Source organism: Halichoeres trimaculatus, unplaced genomic scaffold, assembly GCF_033239565.1.
Source record: "Halichoeres trimaculatus isolate MK-OKI-2021-1 unplaced genomic scaffold, fHalTri1.1 fHalTri1_scaffold_18, whole genome shotgun sequence".
Taxonomy (NCBI): Eukaryota; Metazoa; Chordata; class Actinopteri; order Labriformes; family Labridae; genus Halichoeres; species Halichoeres trimaculatus.
In genome coordinates, this window is record NW_027437196.1 from 25388908 (window position 1) to 25413218 (window position 24311).

The 24311-nt window shown below is 42.7% G+C and overlaps 2 protein-coding genes across 4 annotated transcripts in view; one reads left to right on the forward strand and one right to left on the reverse strand.

Moving 5' to 3' along the window:
• The first annotated feature begins 1171 nt into the window (after nt 1–1171).
• LOC141807472 (tripartite motif-containing protein 16-like) lies at nt 1172–2857 on the forward strand. The gene has a single exon (XM_074693523.1). The coding sequence runs from the start codon at nt 1190–1192 to the stop codon at nt 2855–2857; it is 1668 nt and encodes a 555-aa protein (XP_074549624.1). The 5' UTR covers nt 1172–1189.
• Nucleotides 2858–9488: 6631 nt separating this feature from the next.
• jcada (junctional cadherin 5 associated a) overlaps nt 9489–24311 on the reverse strand; it is a 31885-nt gene continuing 17062 nt past the window's right edge. For all 3 annotated transcript variants that reach the window (XM_074693515.1, XM_074693516.1, XM_074693517.1), the window contains exons 2-5: nt 21752–22295; nt 17763–18722; nt 13238–17103; nt 9489–11694 (exon numbers count right to left, since the gene is read on the reverse strand). In XM_074693515.1, coding sequence (XP_074549616.1) covers nt 11660–11694; nt 13238–17103; nt 17763–18722; nt 21752–22128 — 5238 coding nt within the window. In that variant the 5' untranslated portion in view covers nt 22129–22295 and the 3' untranslated portion in view covers nt 9489–11659. The remainder of the gene's footprint in view (nt 11695–13237; nt 17104–17762; nt 18723–21751; nt 22296–24311) is intronic.

Consider the following 24311-nt stretch of genomic DNA (forward strand, 5'->3'; position numbering starts at 1 on the left):
CCAAAACTCCACAAAACCTAGCCCAAGGGGTCTGATACTTCCAGGGTGCATCCTTGGGGTCCCTTGGAGCATCCTGGGTGGGTTTACTCAAAGCTGGGTTTTTGGTCCAACATTTGGAAAAACAGCCTTTTTGCCAGGCCACTTTGGCGAGGCTGAGTTTTTGAGCTATTTTCAAGCCCTTTTCCAAATAGGGCGTAACTTCACAAACTAATGCCCAAGGGCTCTCATACTTCTAGAGAGTGTCTGTGAGGTCACTGGGCGCATGGTGGGTTTTTCTCCAAAGTGAGTTTCTGGTCCAACCTATGGAAAAACAGCCATTTCCCAGGATACTATTGCAGGGCAGGGAAGGCTGTTTTTGAGCCCTTCACCATTGGGCCGTCACTCCACTAAACGTAGCCCACGGAGTCTGATACTTTCAGGGCGCATCCGTGAGGTTCCCAGTAGCTTCCCCTGCGGGTTTTCAGCTCAGCTGCTTCCCTTTTTGTAAATATTTCAGTTTTTTTTGTGTGTGTGTGTGTTTTATGGATTGTTTATGGATTGTTGTTAGCCCCACAGGGCCACTCTTTAGTTGGGGCGTAACAATCTGGCTTACACATTGCCTACTTAGAAGGGTACCATTGGCTGTGGGAACGCAAAAAGGATCAGGCATTACCGAACCAACCCACTACGAACTGTACTGATCTATTCTGTGGAAATGGGGGTTCTGTGTAAATCTGAATAAATTGGTGGACAAAATAGAGAGGAGTTTGGTGATGAAAAACAAGTCTGACTTAGATTTTTTATTTTATTTCATCCTTTGTATGTGTTTTAATGCTGGAGAGATATAAAATGAGTCATTGAAAAGGGAATTTCTGTCCTTAGAAAGGAAAAGGAAGAGATTTCATTAGAAAGAAAACCTTTGTAAACATCAACAGAGATTAAATGTAGCTCACTGTCCACATGGGGGCGCCATCATCTCAGGAACTTTGGTTTCTGAATTGTTGTGAATAAACTTTGTTTTGAAGATGACACTCAGTAAACTACTCCTCTTCATGCTTCTGCAACTACAAGAACTAGCATGACAAGTTTGAGGATTGGTGTAACCAGGAAGTAGGCGGGCCTTGGTCACAGCTCTGATACATGATGTTAAGATCAGATCAGAGCTGAGTAAAAGTGAAACTGAAGCGAGTCTCTGCCAGTCAGAGGTACAATGGCGCAGCAAGGACTTGAGCTGAATCCAGAAGCAATATCTTGTGTGATTTGTGTGGATTTCCTGAAGGATCCAGTGACTATTCCTTGTGGACACAGCTACTGCATGACCTGTATAAATACCCACTGGGATACAGAGGGTGAGCAGAATCCCCTCAGCTGCCCTCAGTGTAGGCAGACGTTTACACTAAGGCCTGCCCTGGTGAAAAACATCATGCTAGCAGCTTTAGTGGAGAAACTGAAGAAGTCTGGAAACCTCCAAGATGCTCCTGCCGATCACTGCTATGCTGGGCCTGAAGATGTGGCCTGTGATGTCTGCTCTGGGAGGAAACTGAAAGCCTTAAAGTCCTGTCTGCAGTGCCTCGCCTCTTTCTGTAAGCAACACCTTCAGCCTCATTTTGAATCAATAACATTTGAAAAGCACAAGCTCGTGAATCCTTCCAAAAGACTCAGGGAGAACATCTGCACCCTCCACGATGAGGTAAAGAAACTTTTCTGCCGTACAGATCAGCAGTTGATCTGTTACCTGTGCTCTGTGGATGGACACCAAGGTCACTCCACGGTCTCAGCTGCGGCAGAGAGGTCTGAGAGGCAGGTGGAGCTCGAGGTGAGTGGACAAAAAATCCAGCAGAAAATCCAGCAGAGTGAGAACGACATTAAAGCGCTGCAGCGGGGGATTGAGGCTTTGAATTATTCTGCTGATGAAGCAGTGGTAGAAAGTGAGAAGATTTGCAACGAGCTGATCCAGCTAATTAAGGAAAGACAACTCAATACGAGAATGCAGGTCAGATCCCAGCAGAAAACTGAAGTGGGGCGAGTGAAAGAGTTTGAGGAGACGCTGGATCAGGAGATCACTGAGCTGAAGAGGAAAGATGCTGAGCTGGAAAAGCTGTCACACACAGAGGATCACAACCAGTTCCTACATGACTACCCCTCGGTATACCGACTCCCACATCCAAGACACATGTCTGACATCAACTTTTGCCCTCTGAAGGGCTTTGAATTAAAATCAACTGCATCAGAAGTCTGTGAGAAAGTACAGGACATCATGAGCGAGAAGTGGACACTGAGAGACACAGAGGTGGAGGTTTCACTGTCTTCAACACCCCCGAAGACCAGAGCCGAGTCTTTGAAGTATGCCTGTGACATCTCACTGGATCCAAATACAGTAAACAAGCAGCTGATATTATCTGATGATAACAAGAGGGTGACGTGTGTTACACAGAGTCAGAAATACTCTAATCACCCAGAGAGGTTTGATGCAAGGTCTCAGGTCCTGAGTAAGGAGGGTCTGACTGGACGCTGTTATTGGGAAGTGAGGCGGGGGGAGGGCAGAGCGTACATCGCTGTTTCGTACAAGAACATCCCCAGAGCAGGGAGCTCAGATGAGTGCATATTTGGCTTTAATGATAAGTCCTGGGCATTAAGATGTGAAAATAATGGTTATACATTTTTGCAAAATGGTGTTCACACTCCTGTCTCAGGTCCTCTGACCCCAAAAGTAGGAGTGTACCTGGACCACGCTGCAGGTATTCTGTCTTTCTACAGCATCTCTGAGACCATAACTCTCCTCCACACAGTCCAGACCACATTCACCCTTCCCCTTCATGCTGGGTTTTGGCTTATCCATTGTTATGGAAACTTTGCAGAGATCTGTAAACTTACTTAGACTGAAGTCATACTAGAGATAGTCTGTCAAAGGCAGTGCCAATTATTTAATTCCAGTCTCTATTTTTGCTGGTTTGGGCTGGTGAAAACATGATAACGTGCTTTGTTAGAGCCTGAAACGTAACAACGACCCAAAATGTAATTAAATAAAAATGTAATGAAGCCTGATAGTACAAACTTGTTGGAAACTTTTGTTTTGTTTTGTTTTGTTTTTTTCATTTCAGGCTCAGTACTTTTGTTACATCTTGGATCAGTTATTACATTTCAGGCTTTATAGTTGTGCTTTGTTTTTTTTTTTTGACATTTTGGGTTGTTGTTACATTTTGAGTACTTACGTTTCAAGCTCTAACGTGTCCCCAAGGATGGCAAAAACATGTTCAAAAGCGCCCCCAAAAACACATGGAACCAACTGCTCTCTTCTGTGGCAAGGACACACTGCATGTGCCTTTCTTTTCCATCAAAAAGTCTGCACGCCACTGTGCTTTTTTGATCTTTACTACATATGATAAGGTACAACTGGTATGAAGCAAAGCACTGCTACTTTGCATTTTGGCTGTCTTGTGCACATAACACACAGGCACTTGTGCTTAAGTCATGTCTTTGCTCCTGAGATATTCCATCTATCCTGAAACTTTTAAGAAATTACTTATTTGTATGTAGACTGTTGCTTTAAAGGGAGAAATGTGTTGGCTGTTTCTGTTTCATAGAAAGTCTTGAAGCCTTATTGTTTTTTCTTTCACTATCTTTTCTGTAATAGTGTCAGAAACTGCTAATGAGTATATTCACCAGTCAAACCCAAATGCCTTAAATTGACATTTGATGTTCCATTCTTCTGAGACCGAAGCAGCAAATACAGTGTTGGCCTTGTTAAAATAACCAGCAGAAAAACCCTGTGTCTCTGTTAGCCATCAAGACTGCAAAATAGGTTTAAATGTAAAAGAGATGGATGATAGTTTGTTTTATAAGTGAGGTGCATCTAGCTTTGGAAGCCATCACTGCTTTCTAAGATTATTTTTGCTTTTTTTTTTTTTTACTTTTAATGACATTTATTGAGACTGGAGTATGTAAATAGCTGTGATGAGTTGAGGTACAAAGTAAGGTATGAGGTTCAATAAAGTCTTTATTATCCTAAGCATGGTAACTTTTTTAAGGCATGAGGTCTCGATACTTAGGACTCTGCTTGAAAAGCTTGGAAGGATTAGAAAACAAACATTTTCTGTTGAAGTAATTTTTAAACATAGTTGGAAAATAGCTAAAAAAAGAAAGAAAAATGCTTTGACTGGGATTTATTGTATTTGTCAGTGAGTGAATGCTTCACTCGCTCTTTCAGAACTTAAGAGTCTGTGTGCATGTTAATGTCCTTCACTGAATATGCATTCATGTTTTAAATTTTTAGTTCTTTTTGTCCAATTATTGTTTGTCTTTTTGTAAAAGTTTCTATCAACAATCTTAAATAAAGTTGTTTTCATAGTCACAGTGTCGGTGTTAAGGCTCAGCATGTATTAAAAAAAATGATGACACACTAAACTCCTTTCAACTCCAATTTCTGTCCTTATTTAACCAAACAACAGTGATCACATACTGCATATATATGTGTCTGAAATCTACACAAGTTTGATCTTGTTTCTAGCAAAAAAGGTCTTACATGACTTGATATGACCCCTTTATAACCCAAAAATGAAAAATGTCCACTGAATCACTTGTAAATAGTAGAAAAAAATAGAAAATTTTACTTTTCAGTTTTTGTTTTTTTTGTGGTGAGTTTTTTATTATTTATTCATTTATTTTTTTAATCAACAAAACATTTCCTCTTACCCTACCGACAGATTTTTTTTAAAGCTTTTCAAGCAATCCAGTTGTCGTTTTATGTCTCAAAAACTCTGAATTAAGGCTTTGGTCTTTTCTGTGAATTATGTTCATAAGTCTAACAAGATCATTTTCTACAGATAACAGACAAACACCTCCTGAGTGAATGCACAAAGACGTAAAAGAGTGAGGAAAAGAAGATGTTTTTTATGTTTCAAGGACTGACAGGGATCCTAAATGAAAGCACATTTTGTAACGTGGGGCCACAAATCTCAAAGATGGCATAAAAATACTGTAAGCTGAGAAACCGAGAGGATCAGGATAAAAAGAGGGGAAAGAGAGACAGATCTCGTGATCTATCTCACTTTTTTCTCGTCTATCTAGTTGTCTACGGTGCGTGTAGACATGCCGGGTGTTTCCTTACCTCTGCTCTGCAGCCGCTGCGCCTCCTCTTTCCTCCCCCTTCTTCTACTTTTCTTCTCTGCTATGGTCGGGAACTCTAAGCTCTACCTACCGGCCATCAAGCGATGGTGGTATAGTGGTGAGCATAGCTGCCTTCCAAGCAGTTGACCCGGGTTCGATTCCCGGCCATCGCAGTTCTTTTGTATATCGCTTTTTACTCACTCTGACTTAAGGAGGAGATGCTAAAGAGATGGAGGAAAAAAGTTTCTTAATGCTTAGTTTTTATGAGCTGTCGAGCGTCGCTGTTGTGCATCCGATCGTAAGGACACATGTGTTGCTATGGTTTGTTAAGATTCTGCACTTCACATGAGCCCAGCTGGCGATGATGTGTTTAATGTTGGAAATACACCTTAAAAAAAGACAGTGATAACTTCGGAGGGACTGGGGTGAAGAAGGGACTCCCAGACGCCGATATTGGTAGGTATGGAATTCAGTTACTAGTTTGTCTGAATGAATTTCCAGAGAGCAAAGGACAACGTCAGAAAGTTTTTTTTTTGGGGGGGGGGTTTAACCGTGGTTAAATTAAACATTCTGCGATGGCCGGGAATCGAACCCGGGTCAACTGCTTGGAAGGCAGCTATGCTCACCACTATACCACCATCGCACGCTTCACTCCATTTTAACAAAATATTTTCATTGAAAATTTCAATTACATAAAATTACTGCAGAGATAACACAAACAAAACAATCTAACGTTTCCTTTCCCCCTCTGATCTGTTAAGCCTCTGCCTGTTTAATATATTACACAATAAATACTTTGACTTTGCATGGAGGTTAAAGGTAGGGTCTGCAGGAATTTTTTGATTCTTGTGAGCAAATACAACATTCAAACTGGGCTCCTCCTGACCTCTGACCAAAGCCAAGTTAACACACTCGCTAGCCTTGAAAACACCTGTAGTATCACATTTTACATGAGAGAGACTCGACAGCTGTGCACCTCGGCATGACTTAGCATGTTAGTACAAGCTCATGTTATTTAACACATACCTGGTTAGCAGGAAGCCAACTGACGTAGCTCCTCGTCCCCTGACGTTGTGAGTGAAAGTCAAGCACAGCTTCACCCTCTTTTCGGCAAAATCTTTATCAGTTTGGCGTTTGGTTTCACTTTAGTTGTGTTTGTCTTTCTGTGGTCTACATCCACTATCGTAGCATAAGGATAGCTTCTTCCACTCGCTATTATCAACATGCTAAGTCACCTACACACCGGGCGCCCTGGGTGTGATTGGTTAATGTAACCACACTAACTCTGCCCCAATGCAACTACAGCAACATACAGGCAGAGGAGGGGTTGAGGCAGACACAGACACAGACACTGACACACATGTATAGAGGCCCAGAGGAAACGACTGAGCAGGATTATTCCTGTAAAAATTCTAATCTTAACTCTATTTATTTATTTATTTAATTTTTATTCAGAAAAAAAGTTTTTGTGCACCTAAGGCTGATGGAGAAATTTAGCATCTGCTCATACCTGATTATGATAGACTGAGAGGAAGAGTGTATTTATATGGTTTATTTACACTGTAACACATTAGTTTCACTCCTCTCATGATTAATATGCACACACATTATGTGAGCCAGCAGAATGCGCCCTTTATAAGTGATTCGTTTACTCTAAATGAAGGCAATCAATGGTATGCTTTTAATCTGCATCCAGTAGTTTATTCTTAAGTGAGTGACAGAAAAACATAAAACATCTCTAAAAACAAAAATTTCTAGATTTTTGTTCCCCTATAAAGTGCAGTAATGGGTAAATTCAGTAAATGAAACGAGGCATGAGATCAAACTGAGGTTTTTGGCCCCTTTTATTGAGTCCAGAGGAAGACATGCCCTCTGAGTGTACACAGCTGAGGACACTGGCAGCAGTTTGAGCAGCTCATTTAAAAAAAAAAAATCATGAGTCATTTCCAAAAGTTAAAACGAGTGGCAGCCTTTTAAATGCCTCTTCTGAACTGTCAATGAACAGTAAAAACACTCTTGTGTGATTTTACTGTTCATCAGTAACACAGTGCTTCTGCTGCATCTCTCTGATATCAAAATTACGGTTTTATGATGCAATCAAATGTTACAATGTGCAAACTAAAGATTAAATCTTAATGCTTTTGAATAATTCCAAACTGTTATTACACAGAACTCAGTGTCATAGCCCTTTAAACTCTTATGAACAGTTTTTATTTTGAGTTTTAAAAAAAGTTTCGGACTGAATTGGAGGTTTTCAAGTCTTAATGCATGAGCCATACATTCTGCAACAGTACTTAATTTGTCCTGAAGAGGGCAGCAATCACATTCTCTTCATCTCAGTCAGAGAGAGTTGAGCAGTATAAGAATTAGTCATCTGTTGAGGTGATCAAGGGAATTAAAAGTCATCATCTCCTAATGTAGTTAGATCACTATTTTTTCAGAGTAGCCTACACAACACACCTGGACAGAAATGTGCACTGTAAGTAGTGGTGTAGGTAACTGATGCATGTTGAGACAAAAGTTATAACAATTTTAATAATGTAAAAAAAATTATAGAAGTCAAGGTTACCATTTTCACAACAGATAAAACTAGATAATTGCAAACAAACTCTGGTATTAGAACATTTTTGCAATAAACAATAAAATGTGCAATAAACAAAAGAGCAGAGCTCAGCATAGGCTTCAAATCGATGTTTGATGTGATAAGGTGCAGCTGAGGCAGTTAACATGAGTAAGCTGCTTAATTAGGAGGCATTGGACAATAAATTTGTGTTGACTGCTCTGTGAAATAAAGCTGCAGAGCTAAATCATGCCTCAATGCAAACTAAGAGCTAAATCAAAGGTCGAGCGTCAGCATCAAGCCCTTCAAAGCCATGATTCATATTCTGATGCAGTTGATGTGCTGGACTACAGCCAGGAGCCACAGAAAATCCTGTCAGCTGTCTTTTCAAGGTCCACTGACTTGAATCCTAATTTCCTTTAAAACCCCTCTATAAGGATTAATTTATGCCCTGATTTGATGCAGGCCATGATACACAGCAGTTCTTTTTTCCTCGTGTAGGTCACATAAGGTGAAGTGGATTGTGTGTTTTTATGAAATTAAAGAGCCGGATGGGGCAGAGGGGGAGCACATGCTCCACAACAATTCAAGTTTATGGTTTTATCCTGTGCTCAGCCTGTGTTTTATGATCTTTCATCTCTTTAAAGACTAAGATGTGGTGTTAAGTGGACTGATGTGATGGACTGACAGAGCTCGAACAGCATCAGATGTGGCTTTAGAATTTAAGGAACCAGATTGTGTTGGTGAGTACCACAGAGTGCTTCCTCTCTTTCAAACTCTGATACACATCTGTGGACATGTGTCTGCTGATGCTGGTTTCATCAATTTGCAGTTTATCTATAGAGCTAATAGGGTCGCTAACAGATAGAAAACGTCTGGTAAATTTCAGGAAAGTTTGTAATTCCAGCTCAGGAGTATTGGAAACTATCAAGGTTTTGTTGCCACCAACACCAATATATATTTCAGCTCAGATTTTTTTTTCCTTATCAACTTGAATTAAGTTTTCAGAAATGATCTTGGTTGAAACAACATGACTGAATGCAAATTAAACTTTGAACCATGGATCACATGAGCAAACTATTCCTAGCACATTTAATCATTAATAAACCACTGCTTCACCAGCTGACAGCATTTACACTGAGACCACATTTCTGGATGTTGAGTCTAAAAACCCTGTCAAGGTAAGTTTTGATGAAAGTACTGAGGTTAATATATTTGGTGGTATGGTTTTACTTTAAGCAATGGACACATTTAAGTTAAACACACAAATAATCAGTGAATGATTTCTAGAGTCCAGATGAAGGGACGTGAGGAAAGTGTTTAGGCTTGTGTATAAACAGGAAGCCATTAAAGCTCTACAGTGCTAAAATCTGATTAGTGCTATTTATAAATGTTGTATCAAGCATATTTGCACATATGTTTGCTTATGTCAAATTAAATGCCTGTATTCATGACAGTTAGACCCAGTTAGGAAAAATTCCAGTAGATTCCCAGAACATTAGTTTATTCATTTAAAAACATTATATTAGACATGTTTGCATGCATGTCTGCTTATATAAACTAAAATATTTTATATTTAAACTTGTTATGTGACCAGGTAAAGATAGTTAATATAAATTCCCCCAAATTCCCATGGAAAGTTTCCATCTTTGAAAAACCCAGGAATTTTGCAACCCTAGTAGCCAATGAACAGAGAGCACTGATGACTTTGTAATGTTATCACAGTATTACAGTAAAGAAATCTGAGACCGTGTGTGTCATGCAAAGACTTTTATTTATGAACACTCTGCAGCACTGTACATTAGAACATATTTGTCTCCATGTCTGATCATTTGTAATAATCAAATATTGACAAATATTGTGCCTTCACAAACAGTTCCCTTTTCACAATAATCTAAAAATACCTTTTAAATATGTAGCATAACTTTTTGAAAATAAAATATACATTATATGAAATATAACAGTTGTTTATTGGATAGACTATATAGTACCAAATGCAATTATATGCAAATAAACCTTCTCTCTGTGACTTCTTACGCGTTTCATGCACCAAAGAAAAAAAAAGGAATGAAAAGAAAGATGCCGCGCATACAAAAGAAGCTGTACATACTTCTGTATGAAAATAGAAAATATCAAAGCAAGATGTGCACCAATAGTCTATATCATGTTACAAAGAACTTGCAGTACAAAAAGACCTACGAGAACGACCAGATAACACCATAATTACCTGGAACACAGAGGTACGGGTACTGGGCTGGTACAGGACAGAGACAAAACCTTGCACTGATGAACTCCAGTCAGAGACACTCCCATGCATGTCCAACAACAGATCCAACAGGTTCACCACCTAATGCAACTGGATCTAAGAGTGACGGGTCTAAAAGCATACGCGTGTTGCAGTTTGAGCTTTGAATTTGGTGTTAAACCCAGTGAATGTAGAAGTCCAGATGCATAGCATAAAGTTTGGTTTGGTATGTTTTGACTTGTATTGCTACCCCATAAGTGAAGTGAGTGTAAACCAATTGCCAGTTATGCCCACAACTTATAAAGCACTGATATGTCAATGTTATACTAAACAAGTTCATATAATCTGATCACTCTCTGATCTCTGATCAACTGAAAGGTTCTTTACAGAATCAACACTAACTTTCTCCAACTAAAATATTTTATTATTGCCAGAACAAGGTTAGATGTTTGTTTCCACTGAAGATGAAACACTGGTATCCAGTTTAAATTAGGATCTGTAAACTTCAACCAAAAATACTGAATGTGTTCAACACAAGTGAAGATCTCCATAGAAACAGTGTGTACAAGGCACACTGCGATCGATATAGCTACATCTATCATTTCCTGCAAAAAGCACTTCAGAAATCACACGTAAACTAAGGTGTGACCAAAGAAAGAGAAGTTCACGGTTAAATATAGACTCCGGTTAATGCCACAAATTATAGATCTTTTTTTAAGAGTATGAGGATTAACAAAAGTTACACTTCCATCAGACGGTTCTGATACACGTTGTGATTGCTAATGCTGAGAGTGACAGCACCAGAGAACGGGGGAAGGTGTGAACATGAATCCTCCGAGTATAATCTCTGAGTATTTGAGGAGATTATTAGGGTGCTCGCTGCTAACATAAAGCCAGTAATCTCAGCAGTGCAAATCCAACACTTGTACCAAAGGTAGAGCTTTAAAGCAGACGTTTAAATGCGATGAGCTCCGTGAAATGGAGACTTACTACTTGAATCATGTCACAAACATCCCACATACGACGACTATATTGCTCTTTAGTGAAACTATTCACGGACCACAGTGTTTCTCATTGCATCCAGGCTCTCAGAGTACATTCTCTATCACACAAGTATAAGAATAAAGAGCACAGGGTTTCATTATTAGTAATACACCCAAAGACTACACTTCCAAAAAATCTAGTCTTTTCTTAACAGATAAGAAAATATACATTTCTTCAGCAATTAAATGTTTAAAGTGTTTTTTATATTCTTAATAAAATCTTATAACTCTTTCTTATTTACATTTGGTGTAGGTTAATACTGATTGTAATGCAATACTGTTGCCTTATTTTTTGTGTTACATTACTTTTGTATGTGAAGCAGAAGCAATTTTACATTCATATTTCGACACCCAAGCTCAGGACGGAGCCCGAGTGCAGACGGGATTAATGACATGCATTTCTCCAAAAGCAAAGTAAGACAACTTCAACAGGAGGCTGTCCATTTGTTGAGCAAATAAACGCTGTGAGAGGTGGAGGAAAAACGGAAGGATGAGGATGTTGAGGTTGAAAAGGCCTGGAGAATTGGCACCAGCAGGTGCCTTTATTTGGCTATAACAATGCTCTCGCAGCACCAGAACAGTCAGTTCTGTGAGAAATAATGCGTGACGATATTGAAGGGGGTCACAGCTGACTGAGCCATGAGGTGAGATGAAAGCCTTTGTTGTCGGAAAAGCTGTTAACTTGAGAAAGACAGATTTCCACAGTGGTGAAGGCAGAGTCAGAGGTCACACTCTTTCCACTCGACTGGGGTCGTAGGTGTCTGATGAGGAAAGAGAAAAGACAAGTGGGAACAAGTCAGAGTTATTATTTGTCCTACACAAGGTGGAAACGTGAGGTGGACTGGGAGGTCCTTTTCAGTGGTGACTCTAGAGCAATCTTTTAATACAGAAGTCCTCGACTTTCCTGAGTCAACAGAAGAAAGAAAACTTAGATTGATGGAGGAGGAGTTCTCCTCTGCTTCAAATGACAAAAACCCATTTTAACTGGTAGAAACAAAGAATCAGCAGTTTAGTCTGTAAAACGGGTGTCCTAAAAAACCCTTAATGTGAGTCATGGAGGTTTAGATGTCCAGTGACGAGACAAAGGCAGTTACTGGTTTTAACTCCTTACTGCCTGAATTAATTAAGAACTCTATAAAAATGTTTTTGTGTATTTTTCCATTTTTACAGATGCTAGATTGAGTGGAGATTGTAAAATTGAATATAGCACACACACAATAGTTATAATTATGTTATACTATATTTGTAGATATAACAAGTTCCCCCTGAGACCACAATATTGGGACATAGTGTGTTTGATACAATCCTTGGTTTGTGTAGGATATGAATCAATAGACATTAGTGGGATACAAAGATCATCTCAGCTGCTTCAAGACCTAACAGGGTACTTTGCAAATTCATGACAACAGCCATCAAGGGGTTAATGTATGAATGTATGAACGAATAAAACTATGAGGTGATATGCATCAATGTAATCCCACTAACTCTGCATAAAGCTACGTAAATGCACGTACCACTCTGCAGAGCTGTTCCCGAAGAGGAAAGAGGGCTGACTTCAATAACTTAAACTTCTTGAACCAGAAGGGGTTTTGTGTGACTCTGGTCTGGGGTAAAGACCTTAAACTACGTCTTCTTACCCAGCATTCTTACTGTCTTCAATCATTCGTCTGACTGTTCAGAAATCTGGTCCATGTGTCTCTGTAATGTTCATTGATAATCTATTTATAATTGGTTATTAACAAACACTTTTTAAGGTTTATGAAATGTTATAATGTATGCATCAATTAACTGTTAACATAACAATTACAGCATCATAAACAATAGCAAACATTATTAAGTATATTTTCATTGTTTGTAAACAGTAAATAACTATTAATGGTTGATTATTTACGCTTATTTACCCTTTGTAGATAACTTCTCAATGAATCGATGCAAGTTTGACGTTAAATGAACCTGCAAATGCGCAGATCAGAACACTGCTTCATGAGAGCACGACTGACAGTACATCAAGGAAGTATTTCTGTAACTCCATAAAGTCACTTCAAAATCAATAAAACAATAAGTTCATTTAAGTGTTGACTTGTACCTTTATCAGGGTAAAAACCAAAGTACTGTAAAGTGAGAGGGGCGTAACGTCAAATAGAATCCTGACAAGATCCTGGTACAGCAATTTTGAGACCAGCTCACTACACATCATCCTTTACTTAAATGACAGAATTTAAGCCCTTAAATGTAACTATTATTTTAATACAATCATTACATGAAGCACAACTTGAATATTAACATACTTAACTCTGTACCCACCTGAGACAGAGAGCATCTCTTCATCCTCCGTGTTGGCGGGGCCACTGGTCCCGGTGCTGAAGCTGAACGCCAGCGTTATTTCTCTCTTGGGAACGCTGCGGGGTTTAGGAAGCAGCGGCGGCTTCTGAAGCCTGGTTCGCTGCTTTGGTTTGGGCACTTTTCTCCCTCCCGCACCTGGTGTGGCGTTGGCTTTACTGACCGTCGCAGTGTTTTGTTTTCCTGTCACCTCCTCCAAAGGCTTTTCTTTGTCATCCTTCACAATTTTTAGTTCCACCACTTCCTCTGACTTCTCTGCTTTTACTGCAATCTCTGCTTCTTGAGATCCTCCAGTTTCTGCGTTTGATTCAGCATTTGCTTTGTTAGCGTCTTCTGCTTTTAATTTAGCATTTTCTTCTTTGTGTGCTTCAGTTTCAGCTTTTGATTCATCATTTTCTTCGTTTGCTTCAGTTTCAGCTTTTGATTCATCATTTTCTTCTTTGTTTTCTCCAGTTTCTGCTTTTACTTCAATACTTGCTTCATTTATCTCTTCATTTTCGGCTTTTGATTCAACATTTGCTGCCTTATTTTCTTCTTCTGCTTCAAATACAATATGTACTTCTTTACTCTCCTCTGTTGCTGCTTCTGATTCAGTTTCTCCATCTTTACTCACTTCATTGTCTTCTCTTAGTGCAATCTCAACTTTCATCTCCTCCGTCTCCCCTTCTTGTCGTTGCTCTTCCTCACGTTTCTCATCACAGTCTTCCTCATTAGGTTTACAATCTTCTGGATCACATGATACCTCATGTAATGTTTCATGTGCATTTTCATTTTCACCTTGGTTCCCCTCTTCCTTCACTTCTTCCTCCTCTAGCTTCTGTTCCAGTTGCTCCTCCTCTCCCTCCTTTGTCTCCTCCTGGACCTTGCTGTCCCCTGCCTCCTCATTCCTCTCCTCTGACTCTAAACCTTTGAGGCTCAGGCGTCTAATTCGAGATACTGAGTTCAGCTCTTTGAAACGTGCCTTTCTTTCTGGGGTTGACCTGCCCTGAGATGAATTGGATGAACAGGAGGAGCTTAGCTTATCTTGCAGGGATTCAATTAGTTTGCTTGTTCCACTTTGCCCCTTTTTCTCCGTAATACACATGCTAAGTGCTAGCTTTTCATCAGGGGAAACTGGCAGGGACAAGGGGAGCTTATTTGGTGGAAACTCGGGCAGGTCCAGCACCACCAGGGACTGACCTTCAGTGTCCTCGTTGTCTGCACCATCACTGTGGCTGCTGCTGTGCTTTTGTCTGTCTCCTTCTTCAAGGGCTCCGTCTAATTCTGTCTCCTTGACCTCCTCTCCCTCAGCTCCCTGATCGATCAGGGACTCCTCTTTGACTTGCGCACACCCATCCATCACCTGCTGTGTCTCTTCTTCTGGACCCTGCAGTCTCTCGTTTGCAGAGGTTTCCTCATCACCCTCGTTGTCCTCAGCCACACCTAAAGCTTCCACGGGAACACTTATACCCAGGATTCGAGCAGCTCTCTCCTCAATGGACTCATTTTCAGGGATTCCTTTTGCACATTTGACTTCGTACAGGTTGCTGAGGTCCTCTGCAGGTAAAGAATTCGCTTTCTCTTGAATCAGTAAGTTCTCTAAGTGCTTGTCAGCGATGGTTGACTCGTTCCTATAAGTCAGAGGCTCAGAGATGGCATATTTCTCATCACCATCTTCATTCTCAAGCATGAAGGAAACCTCCCGGGTCAGTCTGCTGATATGTGGTGAACCCTCTTTCTTCGGTGATCTGCTGCTTTCACTTTTGCTCCTTCGTATTCTTAAATCCACCTCTTCCCTAAATGGAGAGAAACTCTCTGATTCAGCCTTTCTCTCAGTCTCAACCTCAGTCTGAAGCTCCTCATCTGAATTGTGCTCAGGGCTACTACTATTTTTAACAAGTGCCGTCCTTTTCTCCCACGAGTGCTGCACTGACTGACTTAACTCCTTCTGATCGAGTGGAGAAGGGACAGAGAGTGAACGCTTTATCGGCTCCCCAGGACCACCCGGAGTCTCTGTGTAGACAGTTAGTCCCACATCTCTCAGCAACGACTCTTGAGGAACTGGGATGTCTTGTCTATAGAGGCGGTTTGTCTCATTGTGTGGGCTTAGTGAAGGCAGGAGGATGCTGTCTTTGAGGTCTGGGTTTTGAAGTCTGAATTGCTCATTTGTTGGTGGTATGCTGTTGGGCTGGGACCTGGAGAAAGAACTCTTGATGTCCATGGAGTCTAGATCAGCAGTGGAAGCCAAGGACGTGGATCTGACTTTGATACTGGTGGGTTTCTCTGTGTGCATTGGTGGAAGACTGATTGCTTCCCTGCCTGGTTCTGGACCAGCAGTGAAAAGAGCTCCTGCTTTACTGCGGTCTGATCTCTTATTCATCCTACCTGCACCATCAATGCAGAGCCCCCCATTAGGTGTTTTACTGATGGTGTCTTCCATCTTCTTATTTATGCTCTCCAGTTCACCAATGGCATCACAGGGTCGCCGGTTTACTGGTTTCAAGAGGAACCGTCCAAAAGCCACATGCTCTGAAACCTCGGGACTGGAGTTGCTCTTCCTGGGAGATGAAGGCTGCTCATCATCCAGACTCTGGGCCTTGGATGGAGAGGATGGTTCTTGTGATGAGGGCTGATGTGTTGAAGCTTGTGTTGGGCTGAGACGGGAGAAGGCGCTGTTGCTGGAGAGATTAAGGTTTCTCTGGCCTGCCATGGGGTAGCCGTAACTGGAGCCACTGTCTGTCCCAACACTGCTCTCCACAGTTGGGTCTGGGAGGGACTGAGCAGGCTCCTGTCCACTGGGAGGACTCTGGGGTTCTGGACTTTTCACCACTGATAGAGGTGAGCCAGTCTGGGTTTCCTGGTTGCGATACTGGTTTCCAGGCCAGGACCCCGAGTAGCACATCTCTTTGTCTTCCCTAGCTTGAAGTGCCCAGGCATCGATGATCTCCTTCCTTAGAGGAGCCCTCTTGTTGTTCCTCATTGAGGATGTGCTGGTGGTGGTGTGGTAGTGGGGGTAGTGGGGTTTAATGGGCATCTCATTTACTGATTTGCTCCGAATATTTGGGCTCTCTCTGAGGCCTACAGCAAAAGTGTTAGTGTGGGTGACAGTCAGGCTTGATCCCGTCTCATTGTTATTCTGATCTGCTGAGTCTTTGTGGAGAATAGTGGGCGTGTGGACAGGGACAGACACAAGGCAGAAGATGGTCTCACTCACTCGTCTCTTAGTATTTCTGTGGATTTCTGGCACCGATTCAGGGGCAATTTTCTTCACATGGGTGATAATTTCTGAGCTTGAGCCCAGGTGAGAAGCGCTCCTTGTTAACGGGGCCTGGAAGGCTGAAGATGGAGATGGAGGAGGACGATGGTTTTTGGGATATCTGGTGTTGCAGTTTTGGTCAGTTGCTGGGAAGTTATCTACAGTTTCTTTGTGCAAATCACTGTGCCACCTGTCATTGTCAAAGTCGCTAGAAGACGTCTTGTTAGCATCATCAGCCAGTTTGGCAGCAATGAAAGGCCCCAGGGGTGGGGGCAAGAAGGCACTGTCGTCAGACGCCGGCTCTGACACGGTGACACTGGGAAGCTCATTGCGGATGTGGCGGATCTTGTCAGCGTCCGTCAGGGAGTTGCCACCCAGGGCTGAGGAAATATGGCGGATGCGGGGGTCATCAAAGGGGATATACTGGATTCCTCCACCTGGGTGCGCCTGGGTAGTGTACACAGGGTACAGCTGCTTCTGGCCAGGCATGATCCTCCCACCGTGGGGATCAGGCCAGGAACCAGCTGAATGTCTGGTAAACCAGTGAGATCCATCTGGAGCAACGTGTATCTGCTGGTACACATCCCCTCTGTACCTGAGATAGAAAACAGCAAAGGTTAGCTTTATTTTAGCATTAGGTTTCCTTAAAACAGTTTGGATTCAGTGAACTTAAAGAATCTGGCTGGTGCCAGTCATACAGCTCAATTCAGCCCAGAAATAATATAAATTAAAGTTGTTGTTTGTAATGTAATGGACACTTCTAGTAGTATTCAACATAAGGTAACTCGAGCCAATAAGAGAAAAACGAACTGAGGTGTATCATGGGGAGCTTGGAGCCTCCATTGTTTGGGAAAAACCCTGAGCATCTTTAGTTAGTCTTTGATCCATTGGTTTTAGGCTCACCTCAGATCTCAGATAGCAGTACACGGTCAAGGAGTCGAATCATAAAAATGAGATTGGAGATGGTTCAGCTAAGATAAATTACACAAACAGTGTCCTGGAATTTCTTCATCTTGTTCTTTTGTTTCAACAAAGCTGAGTTGAACTATTAATAAAACAGGACTCACTTAATTAACATGGTAATCAAACTTCTATGTCTTACTGAGGAAGTCTGGAAGAATTTACTAAACTAAAGTTTGGCTCTTGCATGCACAGAGTATAACAGCGCAGTTAATCAAAATGACAGTGTTAAACAACTGATTAACAACTTCTACATTTGTTCCTGTCAAAAAACAAGTAAATAAATAAATGTACCTGTAGTCAGCAGTAATTTCCCCATATCCCCGGCGCCCCCCTCCCATTATCGGAGCTCTTTTGTACGACGGGGGAGGGATGTATCCTGGAGGTCGGGAGTCTTGTGCAAAATAGTCCATTTGGGGATCTCCTGTCCTTGATATGGGAAGTGGCGTTCTGTCCCTGGCCTGGGAAATCACAGAGTCTCTCCCTGACAACACCTCACAGCTTCCCCTGATCTGCTGGTGCATCTCATAGGAGGGAGGTCTGGGGGGTCGGGTGAAGCGGGGCTTTGGTGTCATTGAGAGTTGGTTGGCACTAGCCGGCCTGCCATTTTCCGGCCAGCGGGGCGCCCTATAAAGGTCGTGGTGTGACAGTGGGTGGCCATTGACCCGCCTGTACAGCTCCTGACCAGATGAGGCGATGTCAACATACTTCAGGCTCTCAGGCTGCACCATCCTAGGCAGGGACTGAGATTTGGCTTTGGTCCTAGGGTGGACTACCATGCCCTCTGGTGTCCTGGCATGAAGCCGCTGCTGCTCCAGTGCCCAGCGCTCACCCTCACTTTGTGACAGCTGGCGGGCAAAACTGACAGCTGGACGCCACTCGTCTGTCCCCAGGCTCTGGCACTTCCTCTCATTCACCATCCTCCACTGATGGAGAGCAGCTTCTCTCTCTCTGGAGCGAGCCTGAGCCTGGGCCTGAGCCTGGGCCTGGGCTTGGGCCTGAGCCTGAGCCTGGGCCTGAGCTGCCCAGCGCTGCTTCTCCTGAGCTAATCTCTGACGGTCCTCTACAGACAACTCCTGGCCTCTTGCTTGTTGAGGACCCTCTGGCCTGCTGTAAGCCCCCTGCCCTCCTCCATGGGACTCTCCGAAGTCTGCATAGTCCAGCAGCACACTGAAGTCCTGCCCTTTCCTCCTCCAGTAGGCCACATCCTTGGACTGGGACTGGGGCTGGGGACCTCGAGTGGCATCACAGAACCTAGTGGGGAGACACAAAGGACAGTGTCGGTAAACTTTGATGAAGTTTGTCAAATAGAGTCTAAACCAAAGACTGCACAGAAGTGATGAAGGGTGGCAGTGGAGAAGAGCCTACATGGGTGATACAAACTATTTTAGTAGAACCTGAACTTATGATCCTTTGATCTGTAGCTGATTCATTTGAGGACCATAAGGTAGAATATAAATCTAAATTTCTCTCTGCGTTCAATGTGAGTTTATTCCAGGAGCTGCTTTTAGGGGGCTACTCACTTCTCCCACCCAATTACACTGTGTGTCTGTTTGCTTGAATTGTTCTTTCAGCTGTTAGTTACAAAAGGTTAAAGTCAAAGTACAGTCCTCAGCTCAAAGTGAGGTCACTTCCAGATATATTTGAAGAAAAAGTTAATTTCTTTTTAGCGCTAGTACATGCCAACTTGCAGGCATTCCAGCCATAAAGATGGGAGCATTTGCGTCACTATAGACCACAAGGGGGGTAAGAGATGGCTGTTCAGTAATTTAGGCCTTGTACACGAATAGTTGAGTAGTCTCAAAAATGACTCCCCCACCCCACCCATTTGGTTTTAAAATACTTTTGTTCACACACAGCAGGCAAATCCACCAAAAAATGCTGTTCAAAGTGGGCCAAACCCATGTTTGGCAATGTTTTTATGACATAAAACTTGTGTCAGCCAATCAGAATGAGCCCATGTCATTTGGCTTTGACGTTTGAGAACCAAAAACTCTGTTTCCGGGCAAATACTTAAAACCATGAAACCGTTTTCCAAAATCTTAACTTTGGCCAGGGTTTTCAGAAAATATTTTTAGTTGTGTAAAACTGCAGTTTTGAGTGGATGATGGGCCTAAATGTATAAAAATATATGCAGTTTCCCAGATACCCAGCTACATGTGGCCTTATTCACCACAGTTTATGTTACAACTTTTTACATCATTGAACCAGAGAAGTTTGATAAATTCAACCATGCTCCAGCTGTGTTTAAAATAAGATGTGTAGTGTGTATGTAGACTCTACATACTAGAAAAGTTCCGAAAGGCACGAAATTAATCAGCCATGTTTAATCAAGGCCAAAACATGTCAACTAGCAGGTCTAGTCCAAGGGGAAAGTAGAAATTTTAAAAAAGCATGGTTGCCGACAGATCCACAGTTGAACAGGCTCAATAAAAGAAAACAAAGCATCTCCCACTAGATGGAGACAGATGACCACCAGAGGCAGTGTTGTGTCTAGTAATTGTGATTTTCTATGGGGCATAATGAACACATTACACAATGACACACTGTGTCTGTTTGTCCCAGATGTCCTCCAAGAGAGATGAACAATTTAGAGGTCGATTCATTGACAGTCTTTCTTTGCACTCCACTCAGGCTCCTAATCGGAGAAAATGAGCAGCATTTTTCTACAGCAGTGTTTAGGAAAGCTTGTGCTGTTTCACTGAGAGGGTGTTAGATGGCAGGCCTGATGGGTTACAACAGCACGCAGTGGGCCTCTTCAAGCAGCCTGATCATTTCAGGCTATTTGTAGAGTGACTGACTGAGTGACAATGCAAACAAGACTCAAGCACATGTGCACACCCCCTCAAGGCTGGGGCCACTGAGCGTCCTTGACATTTTCATCCATGATCATCACTGACCAGAGCGGTGCTGGGGGAGGAGAGGAGCTAGCCAAGCCAATCGGCAAAATTTGAGGGCATCTCGTGTAAGATGAGTTACCATCATTAGTCTAATTGGGTCTAAGTAGCGCTGCCTAATAGGAGTGCCAAGATAGGAGCGTTCCGTATCTAAACTCAAGCTGCCAGGCAAAACGGATTTGGATGTGAGGGGGGAAAAAAGAAGGATGAACAAACAACAGACTGAAATCACAAAACATATGTCTTAGCGATCCCCACGTTCCCAGCAGAATGCTCCGATAACAGTGGCAGAGCAGCGACATGAAAATGCGGATTACTTGTCTCAAAGAATGAAAAATGAAAAGTGAAAAAAAAAACACACACCAGCACAACCGCTGACATTACTCAAGGTCATCTGACTATTTTCAGATGCTCAGTCACTGGCTGGTGGCAAAAAGGGATTATGGATAAAAAAAGGAAAGTCAGCCCAACAAAATGTAAGGAAACAGGGAAAAATTCTGATGAGCCTGCCTAATTGTGTGGACATGGGAACAGCTGTATTGACTTTGTCTCAGTTACAGCACACTAACCCCAGGACTGGTGCAAATAGGCAGACCAAACAATCCTGTTTTCAGGATAAAACAGATTGGCTGCAGCCTGGTGATATCTCTGGAAATATCAAACGCTCTAACAGTCCCTACCCGAGAGGGTTTCAATTACATAACTCCAGACCAGTCTATATATAGCCTCTCCTCCATATACATATTTAAATAAAGCCTATATGAGCTCTGTATTATTGATGCGCTGCACACTCGTCATCATGGTAGGTATGATTCTCGTCATACAGTGGAAGCAGGTTATGCATATGTGTAATGTTTTGTGGGTGGAATGGGGAAAGGGGAAAGGGGGTATCCTGAAAAACCTGGCAACCTGCATGAGTAAGACTGGGCATGCTCAAATGATGCACATAGGTTTGCCCAAAGCTGTTTTGATTACAACTCCAAGGTCCCATGTGGCAGATTAAGACTCCAGCACACATTATCCCTCCTCCCTTGCCCAAGACTTGATTGGGAAGAGGAGGAGAGAGGGGAATAGAGATGAAAGTTACTCACAAGGGGAAAGACAGAAGCAGCAGAGAGAGATGGCGGAGGGGTAAGGGGGGTGGGGGGACTGAGCGGCAGGATGAGGCAGTTCCATTTAAGATGTGCCACAAAATCCCCATGCAGTTCTCCTTGATGAGTTATTAAATTTCATTACTCTGCTCCATTGAAGCCCCACTGTGATGAAGGGTTTTTTCATTAATCAATAAAGGATGAGGACGGTCTAGATCAGGATAGGTTAGGAGAGGGTCAATGGGGTTTAGGGCATGCAGACAGTTGAAAAACCAGGCCAGCAGACACGTCTTACCCGCTGTCTGAGGTCAGCGACTCTCCCAATGAGTGGGTGTCAATTTGGCTCCGGTTCTCTCCCTCCCGCCTGGACTGGCTCCTGTCCCTGGGTTCGTTGTTGTTGTTAGGACAGCCGCCACCAACGTATGCCTGAGGCTGTCTGGGTCCGCCACCATTCCCATAAGGTACCCCAGGCCCTCTTTCATAACCATTCACAGTCCTGGGGCCGGGCATGTTCTCCAGGTTTTCATGGTGTTTGCTGTAGGATGGCGGTGAGGATGAGGGAGCCTGTCGGCCGGAGGATGCAGGGGTTGGGGTTGGGGTTGACGAGGGGGTGTTGGTGTGCTTGGGCAGCTTGTATCCATGAGAGATGAGGAGGTCCTCCACACTGTACATGGTCGCATTTGTTTATGCTGGTGTGTTTTCTTTTTTTCCTTCCTCTGCTTTTTTTTTCTGTTGTTGTTGAGCGAGAGAGGAAGGTAGGTCGGTTGTCACGGCGTCTCTGCTTCTTCCCGACGTGCAGCGGCAGGATCACCGGCACAGCTGCGCAGCTGAGGCCATCACTGGGAGAAAAGAAAAGAGAGGGACGACATGAGAAGAGACGGAGAAAAGAAGGTGGCGGTAAAACCATTATCCCAACTACCCATGTCCCATTTTTGTCAAGGGTTTCAACCCGTTTGGACAGTTGGGGAGACGGAACAAAAAAAGGACCCCGAACCCAAATTCTGAGCCGCCACAACCAAACCAAGATCACCCGCCTTCCTAGCAGCCTGTCCCTCCCTCCCTCCTCTCCTCTCCAGTCATCCTAGCAACAACCCTGTTTCCATCTCTCTGGGAGATCACCGGCACCGAACCCCATCCAGAACCAAGGAAGCCGGGGTAAAGTGACATCCTGAGACGCCAACCAAAATAAGATGGAGATAAAGTGAATGAGTTTCAGAAAGCTGCTGGTGCTGCAAAGAAATGTCACTGTTTACAGTGGGCTCCCTGTGGACCTCCATAGAGTGGCTGTAAGGTAGCTGTTAACAGCCAACCCCTGCTCATGTTTTGCATGAATGACGCGGCTGGGGGATTGTGTTTCTCTCCGCTCACCTCCGCCTCCTCTCCCTCTCGACATCTTTTTCTTCATCTCAAAAGTATTTTCTTGTTTTAGTCTAAAGGGATGAGGACATATTTTCAGCTATATGCCCTAAAAAATTAAAGGCTAAGATGAAAGTTAGCATACAACACTCTTCCTACTTTCATTTTTAAATCCTAAATTGACTCTCAGATGAGACATATTATTTTAGAATCCAAAGGGAATAAACTGATGAAACAACACGCTGTGTGCCCATTGGGTACAGAGACTGGAGCTGAAAGCATGAGCAGATTAAAAAAAGGTAAAGTAATCCATTCAGTTGATTTTAAAGGGAGAGTTTCTGAGGCTAATCCATGACTCAAATCATCAGAGGAGAAGACACAGAGCTGACTGTGATTTAATGCTGCAGCAACATCACGACAGGTGTAAACTTGAAAAAATTAGGCTCAAAAGATGCATCAGTGATTAACATTCACAAGGTTTGACTGTTTTTTACCTCAAAACAAACAGACCATGTGAATGAAATGATCAAATATATTGTGTTTCATATTTAAAATCATGTCAGGACATGTCACCTCTTCAACAGCTCATCAGATGGGACTCCTAGTCATGCTACTGCTCATGTTAGCTTAGCCTGTCTGACAGTTTTCAGCTTCTCTTCAGGTTAGGTAGTAAAAGCCAGAGTACCCACTGAGGTCTCTTGTACTACAAAACAAGAGGGGCCAGTAATTAAAACTGGTGAAAACACTGTTTAACACAGTTTCACATTAAAAATTCAGAGTCTCTCCAACGCTCAGCAGTGGGGCTTCAGGGGCTGTGAGCCAAGTTGCCGCTTACTTAAGCTCACAAGCTGTCAAAAAGCCTTCATCCGCTAAATTATACAGATGAGAAATGAAACAATGAGCCGGTTTGAGACAGTGAGAAAGTAGTTCACATAAAAACACTGACAAATCTGGGTCTACGACATGATACTTGTGTCTAATACAGAGGTTTAGCTTATCTATGGACTCTTTGCTTTACTCCTATTCAACTGCTCATTAACGCAAATATCTAATCAACCAATCACATGGCAGCAACTCACTGCATTAAGACACGTAGACATGGTGAAAACAAGCTGCAAGAAAAGTTATTTAAGAGACTTTGAATGTAGCATTGGTCCAAGTGCTGATCTACTGGGATTTTGACCCACAACCATCTCTGGGGTTTATAGAGAATGGTCCCAAAAGAAGAAATCTCCAAAGAGCAGCATTTCAATGGGCCAAAATGCCTTGTTGATGCCAGAAATCAGAAAAGAATGGACAGACTGGTTGGAGCTGATAGAAAGGCAACAGAAACTCAACTGGTTACAACCCGAGGTCTGCAGAAGAGCATCTCTGAACACACTACGCGTCCAACCTTGAGGCAGATGGGTTACAGCAGCAGAAGACCACACCGGGTGACCCTCCTGTCAGCTAAGAACAGGGAACTGAGGCTACAATTCACACAGCAACACCAAAACTGG

What these genes read in the sequence shown, in the direction of transcription:
- LOC141807472 (XM_074693523.1), top strand. Translation starts at nt 1,190, where the DNA reads ATGGCGCAGCAAGGACTTGAGCTGAATCCAGAAGCAATATCTTGTGTG.